Here is a 15,718-nt window from a genome sequence, read left to right on the forward strand (position 1 = left end):
ACCAGGCTGTTGCTGCTGGCTGCACGCAAACCAACGTACGAGCCACAGCCCGGCTGATCAGGAACCGACTTTAGGTGCTTGTCCAGTGCCAGCTTGAAGACTGCCAGGGGTCTGTTGGTAATCCCCCTTATGTGTGCTGGGAGGCAGTTGAACAGTCTCGGGCCCCTGACACTTATTGTATGGTCTCTTAACGTGCTAGTGACACCCCTGCTTTTCATTGGGGGGATGGTGCATCGTCTGCCAAGTCTTTTGCTTTCGTAGTGAGTGATTTTCGTGTGCAAGTTCGGTACTAGTCCCTCTAGGATTTTCCAGGTGTATATAATCATGTATCTCTCCCTCCTGCGTTCCAGGGAATACAGGTTCAGGAACCTCAAGCGCTCCCAGTAATTGAGGTGTTTTATCTCCGTTATGCGCGCCGTGAAAGTTCTCTGTACATTTTCTAGGTCGCAGCAATATTCCAGCCTAGATAGAACAAGTGCAATTTCACCTGCCTTGAAAAGTGCTGTTAGTGTGCAGCAATATTCCAGCCTAGATAGAACATTCAAATGTGTCATGGGCTCAAACCCCTTTATGTTCTATGAGTTGTTTACAATCGTGTTATTATGTTCTATGACTTGTTTACAATCGTGTTATTACGATCTCATGTGTCATTATACTTTCAATCATAGCAGCATTTTTTTAACCATTGAGTCCTGGGTGAGACGGGATGCATGGACAAGTCTCTCTGTAATAAACATATACCTGCTGGTCAACAATGTTGGGTCACTTCTTGGAGAAGACAACCCTAAAAATAAGGTATTACTAATCTAAATATTGTCTGCTTCTTCAACACAGTATCTTGAGCAGAATGAACCAAGTGATTTCACTGGTCGTCAATCAAAATGCTTCACAAAAATGAAACTAGTCATTCTTTAATAATTTAAAAAAAACGAATACGATGTCTAAAATTGCAAATTGACTCTGTTTATAATATGATGTGAAGCCGGTTAGTGTTAGCCTTGACTTGGGGAGGGAGAAGGAGAAGTAAACTGTACAGTGAAAGACTCTTGAAAAATACATACAATTTCATATATATCGCATCAGTAACTTTTTCTTAAAGTTTCCTCCTCCATTTTTTTTTTTTAGGGTGAGGACAAGGAAGACGAAGGAGGACAAGTTAGTACTATTTTTTTTTTTGACCACTGTAAAAAACTGATGATTCGCTCAGAATTCAGGTAATACATCACCATACTAACTGGACTGTATCATTGTATTCCTGGACTGTATCATTGTATTCCTGGACTGTATCATTGTATTCCTGGACTGTATCATTGTATTCCTGGACTGTGTCATTGTATTTCCAGAAGTCATGCAGTGAGCAGGTGAAACTGTTTTAAGTGTTTACTTTTGATATTACTTCATCAGTCAAATTTGGACAAAGATACTTCATAATTGTACGATGGGACGATCAAACATTCAGTCCACAGTTCTCCAGTTTCAGAGAATGTTACATTTTTCCAGTAATACTTTAACCCTGTAAGTGAATGACAAAATTCTAATGAGCCTTCCAAAAAAAGTCTGTCACAAAGATCCTTAGAACACAGTGTTCTAGGAAATGAGCACAGGTCTGATCATCACATGTGTTTGTCAAGCTGCTAGAAGTACTTGTCAAGCTGCTAGAAGTACTTGTAACCAAGTCTAAACTTTGTTACTACAACATCAGTCAGTCAGTATGTCTTTCAGACTACCAGAAGTACTTGTAACAAAGTCTTCGTTCAGCTTCTACAACAGAGAATTAAACAAGAGAAAATAATTAAAGTGGTAATTTGAAAGGTAATCAGTAAAGAGAATTTCAAGTGTAACAATGATTAACAAGAAGAGTCAACAGTAACAATGACTGGATAGGCGTTACAACAGTAACAATAAACAGGTGTTACAACAGTTACAGTGACTGAACAGGTGTTGCAACAGTTGCAAAGACTGAACAGGTGTTGCAACAGTTACAAAGACTGAACATGTGTTACAAGTTACAATGAACAGATGTTACAACAGCTACAGTGACTGAACAGGTGTTGCAATGACTGAACAGGTGTTACAACGGTTACAGTTATTGAACAGGTGTTACAACAATGAACAGGTATTACAACAGTTACAACAGGGTGTTACGATTGAACAGGCGTTACAACAATGAACAGGTGTTACAAAAATGAACAGGGGTTACAACAATGAACAGGTGTTACAACAATGAACAGGTGTTACAAAAATGAACAGATGTTACAACAATGAACAGGTGTTACAAAAATGAACAGGTGTTACAAAAATGAATAGGTGTTACAACAATGAACAAGTGTTACAACAATGAACAGGTGTTACAAAAATGAACAGGTGTTACAACAGTTACAATGATGGTGTGTTACAGCAGATGCCAATGATGGTGCGGGGTGACAACCAACAGCTGTGGCCAGGTGGCAACCTTGTATACAAGCTGGACTACGATGTTGAAGATAATGTTTATGGTGAGTGATATCTCCAGCACTCTCTCTACAACACTGTCTCTCCAACACTACCGCTCCAACATTCTCTCTCTAACACTGTCTGTCCAACACTGTCTCTAAAACACTATCTCTACAACACTGCCTCTCCAACACTGTCTCTCCAACATTCCCTCTCCGACACTGTCTCACCATCACTCTCTCCAGCACTCCAACACTGTCTCTCTATCACTCTCCAACACTGTGTCATATAGTGGGGTCGTGGAAATGGGAACAAAGGAGAATAAGTAAGGTCAGGAAGTAGAGGTAACGTGAAGTCACTGGTGACTACCATCACCTCTCGTCAACCTTCCTTAATAAATTATATAAATAATGATAAGAATAAAGATGAGGACAGTTAATACACCATTCCACTCAAATACACCAACACCGTCTCACCAACACCGTCACACCAACACTGTCTCTCCAACACTGTCACACCAATACTGTCACACCAACACTCTCTCCAACACTGTCACACCAACACCGTCACCCCAGCACTGTCTCCAACACCGTCACAAAAAAACTGTCACACCAACACTGTCTCTCCAACACTGTCACACCAACACTCTCCAACACTGTCACACCAATACTGTCACACCAACACTCTCTCCAACACTGTCACACCAACACCGTCACCCCAGCACTGTCTCCAACACCGTCACAAAAAAACTGTCACACCAACACTGTCTCTCCAACACTGTCACACCAACACTCTCCAGCATTGTCACACCAATACTATCACACCAACACTCTCTCCAACACTGTCACACCAACACCGTCACCCCAGCACTGTCTCCAACACCGTCACAAAAAAACTGTCACACCAACACTGTCACACAAACACCGTCACCCCAACACCGTCGCACCAACACTGTCATACCAACACTATCACACCAACACTGTATCTCCAATACTGTCACATCAACACTGTCATACCAACGCTATCACACCAATACTGTCTCTCCAATACTGTCACACCAACACCGTCGCACCAACACCGTCACACCAACACTGTCACACCAGCACTATCACACCAATACTGTTACACCAACACTCACCAATACTCTCACTAACACCGTAACACCAACACCGTCACACCAACACTGTCACAACAACGCTGTCTCTCCAACACTGCCACACCAACACTGTCCATCACTGTCTCACTAACACTATCACATCAGCACTGTTTCTCCAACACTATCACACCAACAGTCTCTCCAACACTGTCACACTAACACTGTCATCAATACTGTCATACCAACACTGTCACACCAACACTATCACCAATACTTTTACACCAACACCGTCACACCAACACTGTCACCAACACTCGAGCGACGAGAATCCAAGATAACCAACCTCGAGAACAAGATCCAAAACCTTGAAGAGAAGATTACATCGGGAAGTGTTGACACAGAAAATACTCTAAAAGCAGCTATAGCCAGTCACACTGAGCAAATAACAACAATAAATATGAAGGTTGAAGAAGCAATCAAGGACTGGAATCAGAACATGCACACTCGACTAAATGAATACCTTGATTTCCAAGACGACAAAACTGAACAAGATAAGTTGTCTGATGCAGTTATAATAAACAGTCCACACATTCCTAGTGACATAACACAAGCACAGTGCAAAGAAACTGCTATCAGGATAATACAGGACCACGTACAAGTCATCGTGCAAAACAATGAAATCAAAGAAACACGTTTGTTAGGAAAACCAGGAAGTAAACACAGTATAATGATCCGACTTCATTCATACGATAAAAGAAAGGACCTAATTAAATCAGCAATTACAATGAAAAATGGAGTGTACATAAATGAGTGTCTAACAAAAAAACGTCAAAACCTTCTGTTCAGGCTGAGAAAACTTAAACAGGAAAACAAAATACATCAGTGTTTCACGCGAGATGGGAAAATACTAGTAAGGAAAACATCAACAGGACAACAATATACCATCTCAAACGAACATGATTTCTCTACCTTCCTTAGAAAAGCTGACATTTCTGTAACAGATTAGATAAGTGCCCTTAATACATATATACGTGTGGTGCATATAGTGTACGTTACTATTATATTGTACATTATTATTTTTATTATTTTTCATCACTAGCTAATGCCAACTACCTCCAATACTCTATACTTCTTTCTTACTGCTATTAATTGCTCATAATTTTAAATTACAAGTCAAATCTTACTCCAAATTAATAATATTCATTATTCTTACCTGTCCATTTAATTTTGTTTATCACTACTTGTTTTTTAGTCACTTTTCATTGTGTATGCAATTAGTGTATATTCCAATTACTTTTTTGCAAGTACCAAAACTATCTTTTGCTAGCTAGTACCAACTACCTCACTACCTTTTTTTTTACTTTTTATTGTGCAATAAACTGCTCAATTTATTTAATATTACAAATCAGATCTTACTCCTAAACCAATATTATTTCATAGTGACCATCTGTCCATTTAACTTTGTTTACCATTACTTAATTTTAGTCCCTTATATATTTTCTCCTTTATTTTAGCTTTATATAACTACCCTAGTTTATATATTCACAATTGTTAAAATAATCAAGGTGCTATTCTCAGGTGCTAAAGTAGAATAAGTTCACAATTTTGCCATTATATTCCAAAGCTCATTTATTTGATTACCACTTTATTGTTCACCACAACCTATATTAGTCCCTTTTATATTATAATTTTATACTATAATTCTAACTTTAAAGAATTACCTTTATAGTACTACCTACTATCATATTCCCAAGCTCCATTATTTGATCATCACTTTATTTGTATTAGTCCCTTTTATATTGTCTCCTTTATTTTAGCTTAAAAAAAAAAAAAAAAAAAAAAAAAACTACCTTAGCTCATTATTTTACATTTGTTAAATAATTCAGGTGCTATTTTTTAGCTTAAGACTATTTACTTTGTTTTATACTTAATTCTAACTATAGATTCACTACAAATCTTATGATTACAAGCATTGATCCTGATACCAACCTCTTATTTAATGACTTAAATGAATCAAACAGTTACTGTAATTACTACACTGCAGAACAATCAAAGGCACTTCTCAGTGCCAACAACAACATAACTATCTTTAACTACAATATCAGATCTTTAAGCAAGCATTACGATGACCTCATAGCATTACTAAATTCCTTACATGCCAATATGTCCATCATTACACTAACTGAAACCTGGCTAAAGCCTGATAGTACAGATGTCTATGCCATTCCTGGTTACACAGCCATACACAACTGTAGGCCAGACCAACAAGGGGGTGGCACAGCCATATACTACTCAGACCAACTAGAATGTATCACTAATACTTGCACAAGGGATGAACATGGGGAATATATAATAGCCAAATTCAAATCCAAATACCTACAAAAACCTCTCACATTGATAAACATCTACAGAGTTCCACAGTCAAACATTAGCCAATTTAGTCAAAACCTAGGAAGTATGATAACTGATGCACGCATGAACAAAGATCACTTACTACTCTCAGGTGACTTCAATATAAATCTCCTGCAAGACCAGGACCCACACGTTACTGAATTCACAAACACAATGAGTAACTGTATGTTGCTACCAACAGTAACAAAACCTACAAGAGTTACAGAGACTAGTGTTTCCCTACTTGACCACATCTGGACCAACACCATATCCCCTTTAAAATCAGGCATAATTACAGATAATACCACAGACCACTACCCTACTTTCCTCATAACAACTCTTGGTAAATTACCCCAAGACACTACTAAAGTCACCTTCAGACTTCACAATGAGGCAGCCATTAATAACTTCACAACAGCAGTAGCAAACATTGACTGGCACACTGAGCTAGAAATCTATACAGATATTGACGAATGTATTAATAATTTTCTAAAAAAGACCCAATACCTCTATAACAAGCACTGCCCTAAAAAAACTAAACAGATGACAGCTAAGAGACTGAACAGTCCCTGGCTAACACCCAGCATTCTCAAATCCATAAATACAAAACACCAATATGAAAAACAGTACAGAATGGGTCACATAACCAGAGACCAAACAAAACGTTACTCGTCAATCCTAACCAGCCTGATAAGAAGGGCAAAAAAATTGTATTATGAGAACAGATTATCCAACTTACGAGGTGATATAAAAAAGACCTGGAAAACCCTATCAGAAATTCTGGGAACAAAAAAGATATCACGAAATAGCGAAATAAAATTAGCAAAATCAGATGAACCCCAACTCCCACCAACAGAAACAGCAAACAGACTCAATGATTTCTTCTCCACTATAGGACAAAACCTTGCCAATAAAATCCCAAGCTCAGATACCCCACCAAATGACTACCTCACTGGCAACTACCCGAACACACTGTTCCTAGCTCCGACTAACCCATACGAAGTCTCCCTTATTATCAACACACTAAAAAACAAGGCAGGAGATTTAAATACCTTACCACCCTTTATATACAAAAAAGTGTCACAAGTGCTATCACCAATCATTGCAACACTCTTTAACAAATCCATTGAATCCTCCACCTTCCCTACAGTACTCAAAATAGCAAGGGTCACCCCGATCCACAAAGGAGGAGACCAAACAGAGTTGAATAACTATAGGCCAATATCCAACTTACACCCTCTCTCAAAAATCTTCGAAAAATTAATTCATAAACGAATCTACTCCTACCTTATCTCCCAAAACATACTCAACCCCTGCCAATTTGGATTCAGGCCTAATAAAAATACTAATGATGCTATTATACACATGCTAGAACATATATACACTGCAATAGAGAAAAAAGAAGTCCCACTGGGGATCTTCATTGACTTACGTAAAGCTTTTGATACAGTTGACCATGACTTGCTCCACGTAAAATTGTCACACTATGGTATAAGAGGGCACTCCCTCAACTACCTCAAGTCATACCTCAGCAACAGAAGCCAATATGTGTACGCAAATGGGGCAAACTCTTCTGCACAACCAATTACAGTTGGTGTCCCACAGGGAAGTGTCCTTGGCCCTCTTCTCTTTCTCCTATACATAAATGACCTACCAAATGCTTCGCAATTACTCAAACCCACACTATTTGCAGATGACACTACATACGTCTTCTCTCACCCGAGCCCAGTCACGCTAGCCAATACTGTAAATACCGAATTACAGAAAATATCTACCTGGATGAGGACTAACAAACTTACACTAAACATTGACAAAACCTACTTCATTCAGTTTGGTAACAGAGCTACAGATGTCCCTCTTAACATAATGATAAACGGATCACCTATCACAAAGCTAACAGAGGGAAAATTCTTAGGAATCCACCTTGATAATAGACTCAAATTTCATACACATATACAACAAATTTCTAAGAAAATTTCCAAGACTGTAGGCATACTATCGAAGATACGGTACTATGCTCCACAGTCAGCCCTCCTGGCCCTATATCACTCTCTTATTTACCCCTATCTCACCTATGGAATTTGTGCATGGGGCTCAACAACAATTAACCATCTCAGACCACTAATTACCCAACAAAAGGCTGCAGTTAGAATGATAACAAATTCTCACTACAGGCAGCACACTCCACCAATATTCAATACACTAAACCTACTCACCATACAAAACATCCATACTTATTACTGCACCTATTACATACATAGAACACTTAACTCTGATATTAACCCTCCCCTCAAACATCTCCTTGCCAACCTCAACAGAACACATGACCATAACACAAGGCACAGATCACTCTTTGATGTTCCTCGTGTCCATCTCACACTATGCAAAAACTCAATGCACATAAAAGGCCCTAAAATCTGGAATTCATTACCTGTAAATATAAAAGAAACACTACCTGTTTATAAATTCAAGTCTCTTCTCAAAGATCACTTACTCACCCAAAACCAAATAAATACTGAATAACTGAACCTTATAAATTGTATATCTTAAATGTTTCTCACAATTATATCACATAAATGTTAAACCTAAAACCCAATCTAACTTTATTATTTTTTAAATACACTACCTAACAGAATACTCCATTCTACTGAATGTACAACAATGCATGCAACCATATGACCTGTCTTTGTAATACTCACTTGTGCTTTATAGTAATCTGTTTACATTAATGTTTTATCACTGATGTTCATCATTGCTTAGTTAATCTTAAGTTAATTTTAAGCCAGCCCGTAATGCTATGCATATAAGTGGCTTTGGCATGCTGCTCTTACCTGTATTTTTTTGTACCTCTGTATGTATGCTACAAATTACTAAATAAATAAATAAATAAATAAATAAATAAATAAATAAATAAATAAAGTTTTAATATGGATGTTAATAATGTTGAGAAAGTATTACTTTGCTTGGTGTTTATCACAATATATATTAATATATCAGTCTTCCTACTTACCTCATAAATCAATCTTCCACTGATAGTTACTCCAACATTATATTAACTCACAACAATTGACAAAAATGTACAATAATTTCCCTCCTACGTCGCCACTTTGTTGTTGTTCTTTGTTGGGTTTATAAGGGCCACTGACACCATGAGCCGTATCAAGCCCGGCCGTCCAGTGCTACCAGAGGGGACCTGAGAAGTGTAAGAATGTTTGACTAATAACTGTGTATTATATGTCCTTGGTATTGCGAACAGAACCGTTATACTACATGAACTAGCCAAAATGAATATTGGTGGTAGCTTACTCTGCTGGATAATAGGATACCTGTCAAATAGAGTATCCTCTGTCCTTTACCAAGGCTTCAGAAGTGATTCTAAAGAAATGTCTAGGTACATCGCAGGGAGGAGTTCTTAGTCCCATGCTATTTAATATTCTGATTAATGCTCTCCTAAATGCTCTACCTGCCTCACCTATACATATAGCTATAAGCTATGCTGATGATATCATGATCCATACAACAGGGCATAAGAAGATGAATACCATTCTTAATGAAGTTCAAGCAATTTGTAATCGACTAGGCCTCATAATATCTTCCTCTAAAACAAAGATATTAACAAGCAAACGTCATCCCCCACCCATCTATTTGCAGGGTGAAATCATTAGCTACGTTAAAACTTACAGATATCTTGGTGTAGATGTACCCTTTAACAAATCCACTATACCACAACTAAACAAGAAATGTAAAGCTAGGCTAAATGCTCTCAAAGCTGTTGCTGGCTACAATCCCAACTATGGTGCTAATGTGAGAATCGTGAGAATGATGTACATAGCCTATGTTAGGTCCTTAATTGATTATGCTGCTCCCATGTTGATATTAGCTAGAGAAAGTTCTCTCCGACCCTTGGAGTTAATGCAAAATGAAGCTCTCAGGATTATTCTTGGCTGTCCCAGATCTACAAAAGTTCTTAACATGAGGAAGGAGCTTGGTATTTCTAGTATCAGTGATAGGATTGTTGAAATTAACACTGTACTCGGTATTAGAATGTTGAGAAACGAACCAGACACTGTCACAGTGAATCTTACCAAGTGTCTAGAGGTAAATACACACAGATCTAAATGGATTGTGAAAACGTGCAATTGCATTAAGTTTTATAACCTGCATGAACTGTATCACTGTAGGCAACAAGAGCATTTCACCCCTCCATGGAAGATGTGTTCATTTAATATCACATACCTACAAGTCCCTCCCAAGAAGCTCATTGCTAGTAATCCCTTCCTTAAATCTCTTGTTAGAGCAACTGCTCAAGAAGAAATTTCTCACCTAGCTGGTAGTAATAAGTTATCACAAGTTATATACACTGATGGATCTAAACAGGAGTCTTCTGGCAGGGCTGCATCTGCTCTTGTTGCCACCTCCCTAGTTAAGAACGATAATAAATTTGTTGAGTTAGGCATAAGAATTAACAACTGGGCGTCTACACTGCAAACTGAATTGTTTGCAATCCTAATGGCGCTAAAGCTAACCTATGACACTGAGCTTGACTCTATCATCATTACTGATTCTATGTCATCATTGAAGGCTCTTGACTCATATAATGACTCCAACAACATGCTCATTGGAGAAGCCAGGTATAGATACTCAAAAATTAGGGACAAAGGAATTAATGTACAATTGCTATGGATCCCATCACACATTGGATTACTCCCTATGATAACATGAACGTAGATAAGTATGTTTATGGAGCAACTTGCAATGTGAACAGACTGACTGATGTTGTAGTGGCCAGGCTTAGGCTTGGTTACAAGTACTTCTGGCAGTTTGGGAGACACACAGATGATGATCAAACTAAATGTAAATTATGTGATCAGGCATATGGTCACTGTCTTGAACACTATGTGCTTAATTGTCCACTTATTGAGGAATACAGAGACAGACAGTATAATAACCTATGTGACATGTCAAGATATCTTATTAATGAAAATAAGATACCAGATATACTAAGCAAATTTCCTAAATTTGCTTGTAACAGATAAGTGAACTATAGATATGTAGATATAAATCCATATGTATTCCTGTTAACCCTTGGGGCCTAGTTCCTAGGCCTTTTGTGTATCCATATGCTCTTGCGCTACCGTCCACAGGATGGATATGGGGTGCACAATAAACTAGCCACTTCGGTGGCAAAACCTAATCTGGTAGGACGCCATTCATGTCTCATTAAATTGTTGTTTCTCACCACGAATTTGTTTATTCGTGTTTTGAGGTCACTGGCATACGAATTTTCCTTGTGTAACACTGTTATGTACCGTACCATTAACTTTCTCTCACACACTGTTGCTTGGTAGCGTCTCCAACTGACTCACAGAAGGTCTGGGGATCAATCCCCGGTGCAGGTGAATCGCTGAGTATGTTTCCTTACACCTACTGTCCCTGTTCACCTAGCACTAAGAAGGTATCTGGGTGTTAATCGACTATTGTGGGTTGCATCCTTGGAGACAAGAGTAACCGGAAATGCTCTGTATAACCAGGTACTTTTTTGTATAGTATGTCAGTGATGTATGCTACATAGGTCTGTAATAGTCGTATCATGTACTGGTAAAAATAAAGATTGTTGTTGCTATTATGATTATTATTATTATTATTATTATTATTATTATTATTATTATTATTATTATTATTATTATTATTATTATGAACTTTCTGCCTCACTCTGTTATATGGTGAACCATGTACTTTCTGCCTCACTCTGTTATTTGCTGAACCATGTATTTTCTGCCTCACTCTGTTATTTACTGAACCATTATCTGCTCCACACCTATATACGTGAATCGCTGAGGAGAATATCAGTCTGTAAGAGTGATAACACCTTGCCCAAGCTGTCCCTCCATCCTCAGTATTACTTGTACTGATCCTCTGATTGTCTGGTGACAGGATTCGGCCACGAACACAACAGGGCTGACAGGGACAAATACGTCACCATCAACATGACCAACGTGAGGGAGGGCGCCAGGCAGTACTTCACCAAGTACACGTCAGTACTGGTTTGTCTGGTGACTTGCTTTGTGTTGGAGATGAAGATGTTTATGTGTGTTGGAGATGGAATTTATATTGACATGACTGTAGTGGCATTATAAAAAACGTTACTTTGTAGGTTAGGTTAGGTAAGGTTCGTCAGGAAACAGGGCAAGTGTTTCATGACTCAGGTCTTAGTCAGATATTGCCCGCCGTTGGAGCTTTTGGTCATCTGACCGAGGCCTTTCCCTGGCTTACCGGCCCACCCATTTAAAATTATGGTCATAATTATAACCATTTTTTTGTTACTTTGTAATAGTTAACACTGACGTTGTGTTGTAACCAGTGAGTTATAATTAATGTGGCACTCTCCACAGCCCTAAAACTAACAAATCTATTTAGGACTGTTTATAACATCAGTGTTGCAGTGATAATGTTCTGGCTTCAAGTCTATGGTCGGCAGTTCGAGTCTTCATCAAGTCTACCCTCTATTCAAGTCTTTTTTTTTTTTTTTTGTTCTTTGCATTTTGTCCAAGATGATCACAAACTGGTGATATATTGCAATGTGGAATTTATCCACTTTGAACCGGAATTAATGTCAAGTGCTTTCATTATATATTAATCAAGTTCTCAAGGAAATGTGTATTTTGTTTCTTTGTGCTTAGTATATTTTATTTTTAATTTAAAAAAAGTTGATTACGATTTCCATTTTTCCTTTTATGTCACTTAAATTTCTCTCTACTTTCGGTATCACTCAGCGAGCAGACATTACAAAATTTCCTGTGAATAATTTGCACGTTACTAAATGTCCTGTTGTATTTGTGTTGTATTTAGGTGGAGCAGCGGCTTCGTGGGTGGTGAGCTGGACTACGACTACACCAGCATCATGCACGCAACAAACGTCTACGATCCTACGATCAACGTTGACATGACCAAGCCCGTCATCTGGAGGAATGATGGAGGATCTGGTCAGTGATCAACACACTTCCTCTCGTAATTTAATACGGGTTTTAATAATTATTAAATATGTGTTAGTTAAATAGTGGGAATAAAAGCCAGCTGTGTTTCCCCTGTCATATTCCATCACACAGGGTGGATTTTGTACATCAAATCATGATGTCTTTCACCCTGAGATGAGAAATGTCTGTAGGTTAATGATGATATCGTCAAAGAAGACATCGTCAAAAAAGATATCGTGAAGGAAGCGAAATATCTCGTTCCAGCAGAGTTAGCGTTATTACCACCTGAGATCTACCGTCTCTTAGGAGGGCCTATCCTACACAGAAGGCTGGTGTGTTGCAGTCTGACTGTCACTTATGTTGTGGCATGACGGTTTGCATGTCATCCACGTATGCCAGCCAGAAACATCACTGACATAGTTATAAACTGAATTATGGCTTTATATAGTTGTAAATACCTGTCTCACTCAAGGAACTAGAGAACACCCTGCAGAACAACCTGTTAAGTGATGTCATGTAGTTACAAGGATATTAGCTGTTAATCATGAGTGTCAGTGCAATATATTGGCATCCTTGCAAGAAAATGTTGGCAGGTCAGCAGTTTTGACTGAGGTAAGGAGCGAAACATCAGGCATGAAGTTCCGCTCCTCACCTCGGTTCAATGTGAACCAGTTCCCATGCTGGTAAGTGGTTCACATTGAACCACTTTCCAGCATGAGTGGAAACTGCCTAATGCTTGGGAATTGTTGTTGTGGTAGTTATATTTCAACTCTGAGAGACCAATAATGTGGAAGATAACCAAAGGACTGCGGGTGTCAGTGGTAACCAGACAAAGGACTGCAAGTGTCAGTGACAACCAGACAAAACACTGCAAAGTGTCAGTGATAACCAGACAAAGCACTGCAAGTGTCAGTGATAACAAAACAAGGACTGCAGGTGTACATAGTCTGACCAGAACAGTATAACCCCCTCGAGTGAAGTGCAGCGTTGATAAACATTACAATGAGCACGAGATTCGAGTTAATATCTCCATGGACAATGGTCATGTTCGCAGACGCCTGTATTGGTTTCCATTCATTCGTAAGTACATACAGCTCGAATGGTACAAAAGAAGTTGAAACATCTTGTTAGTTTGAGCTACATATATCATGCCTCGTGTCTCATGATATCATGCTGAGCAGAGAGAGCTTACGGCTCAAAATAGATAAGTTCACGTTTAGTCAATGAAACGTGGGATCACTTGAAATATTAAATACAACAGTTGGGGAAAATTTCTAACCCTGTAACCAGTTATTCTTCCTAACATCCAAAGCGGTCACAGTAATCCTGACAAAGTCAGGTGGCAGAGCCTGCTAATACTCGGACTGTAACTAACAGATATATGGAGAGTTTGTGTTTGTACAACAGTGGTAAAGCAAAAGCCCCAGCTCGTTCTTCTAAACGGATAAAGACAAAAAATGGCTCTTACGAGAAGAAAATGAATCAGACGTGGGTTAGCTATGATCCTCAGTGAAGCGGAAAGGATCCTTTACCACAAATCAATGAATATTTAAAGTGTAATAAACACTTGTCACTGCTCATTAATGACCCCCATGGAGACAGAAACTCAGAAGGTTGATTGATCTGTATATTTTGATCCCCTTCTGGGATTCTCTTCAGCAGAAGAGGATCCCAGAAGTGGGTCGACCTATGCAGATAAGTCAGCCTCTTGAATTTCTGTCACCATGTGGGTTATTAATGAACATAGTGAATCAAGAGTAAGACACAGACTACGACAGTTGTATTACTAACTATTGCTGTTCAAGATTCATCATCCTGAAGACAGTTTAAATAATTAATTCTTATGGATCTCAACTTATGTAAGAAACTACATAGGAAAAAATTCTGCACCATTTTAAAAATAAAACTGACATATTGACTTCTAGACACATCTGATAACAATCCAACTTTCTTAATAAGATACACCAAAGGAGGCTTTTTAAATTATCGCATGGAAAACAAAATTGAAAAATGTTCTATATAAAACTGACTAGAGGGCATCTGCACATACCAGTAGTTCCGTGAACCATTCCCAAATTATGATTCACTGTCCTTGAAAACTTGCAGCCAGTCATATAAGGTGTTCTTAAGATGGCAGACTTATGCACCATACAAGTTGCTGTAACTGTGAGGTCACATCCCCCTCCCTCCACCTATCCTCATATTAGGAGGGATTGAGTACCTCAGACTCTTCAACTGTTTCTATAATGTTAGTCACCTCTGTATTAGACTGAAGCAGCCAGCTGTGCAGATGTAACGTTTCGGAAATACGAGATAAAGATACGAAAGTGTTGCATATGTGTGTTATTGGCCATCCTCCCTCCCCAGGTGACTATGTGATCTATGGTTTTATTCCTAAGGACACTGTAGAAAATATCTTAGTGAGTAAAAATACTGTAGGTCATGCCCTACAATGTAAAGTACTTACTGGAAGAAACGAAGGAACCTGTATACAAATTGTGAAACTTAACACATAAGTATTGATGTCAATAAAGCAAGTTCTTAAGACACTGAAGCTTAAAACCAATATCTTGACACTGTCAAGTATGATAATGGTCAGTACTGGGTCAGGTTACCAAGGAAAGTAAATAAACCTCTTCTGCCTACTAATTATCGTATAGACTCTGGACAGATGAATACTCAAAGCCATGACCTCAGGAAGAGTCCAAAGCTTCTGATTCTGTATGACAAAATAATATGAGAGCAGGAAAATAATAATTTCATTTTTTGTATAATTGCAGCACACGCTGAATATTTAACGACGACCATCACCCGCAGAGAAACT

General features: G+C 38.4%; 1 protein-coding gene across 2 annotated transcripts; it reads left to right on the forward strand.

Moving 5' to 3' along the window:
- The first annotated feature begins 627 nt into the window (after nt 1–627).
- LOC138852188 (zinc metalloproteinase nas-13-like) lies at nt 628–15,441 on the forward strand. 2 transcript variants are annotated; one of them, XM_070081886.1, is made up of 5 exons: nt 628–795; nt 1,126–1,155; nt 2,399–2,495; nt 11,855–11,954; nt 12,770–15,441. In XM_070081886.1, exons 1-5 carry the CDS (start codon nt 643–645, stop codon nt 12,909–12,911), a joined length of 522 nt encoding a protein of 173 aa, XP_069937987.1. In that variant the 5' UTR covers nt 628–642; the 3' UTR covers nt 12,912–15,441. The 2 variants fall into 2 exon arrangements, with proteins under 2 accessions (XP_069937987.1, XP_069937988.1); XM_070081887.1 differs by having other exon boundaries at nt 2,402–2,495.
- The last annotated feature ends 277 nt before the right edge of the window (nt 15,442–15,718 follow it).

The sequence above is a fragment of the Cherax quadricarinatus genome, unplaced genomic scaffold (genome assembly GCF_038502225.1).
Source record: "Cherax quadricarinatus isolate ZL_2023a unplaced genomic scaffold, ASM3850222v1 Contig4824, whole genome shotgun sequence".
NCBI classification, from domain to species: Eukaryota; Metazoa; Arthropoda; class Malacostraca; order Decapoda; family Parastacidae; genus Cherax; species Cherax quadricarinatus.

Bases quoted from the DNA above. Each gene is read 5' to 3' on its own strand.
- LOC138852188 (XM_070081886.1), top strand. From the start codon at position 643: ATGTGTCATTATACTTTCAATCATAGCAGCATTTTTTTAACCATTGAG. The intron at 796-1,125 runs GTATTACTAATC...TTTTTTTTTTAG, and splicing joins AAGACAACCCTAAAAATAAG to GGTGAGGACAAGGAAGACGA. The intron at 1,156-2,398 runs GTTAGTACTATT...GGTGTGTTACAG, and splicing joins AGGAAGACGAAGGAGGACAA to CAGATGCCAATGATGGTGCG.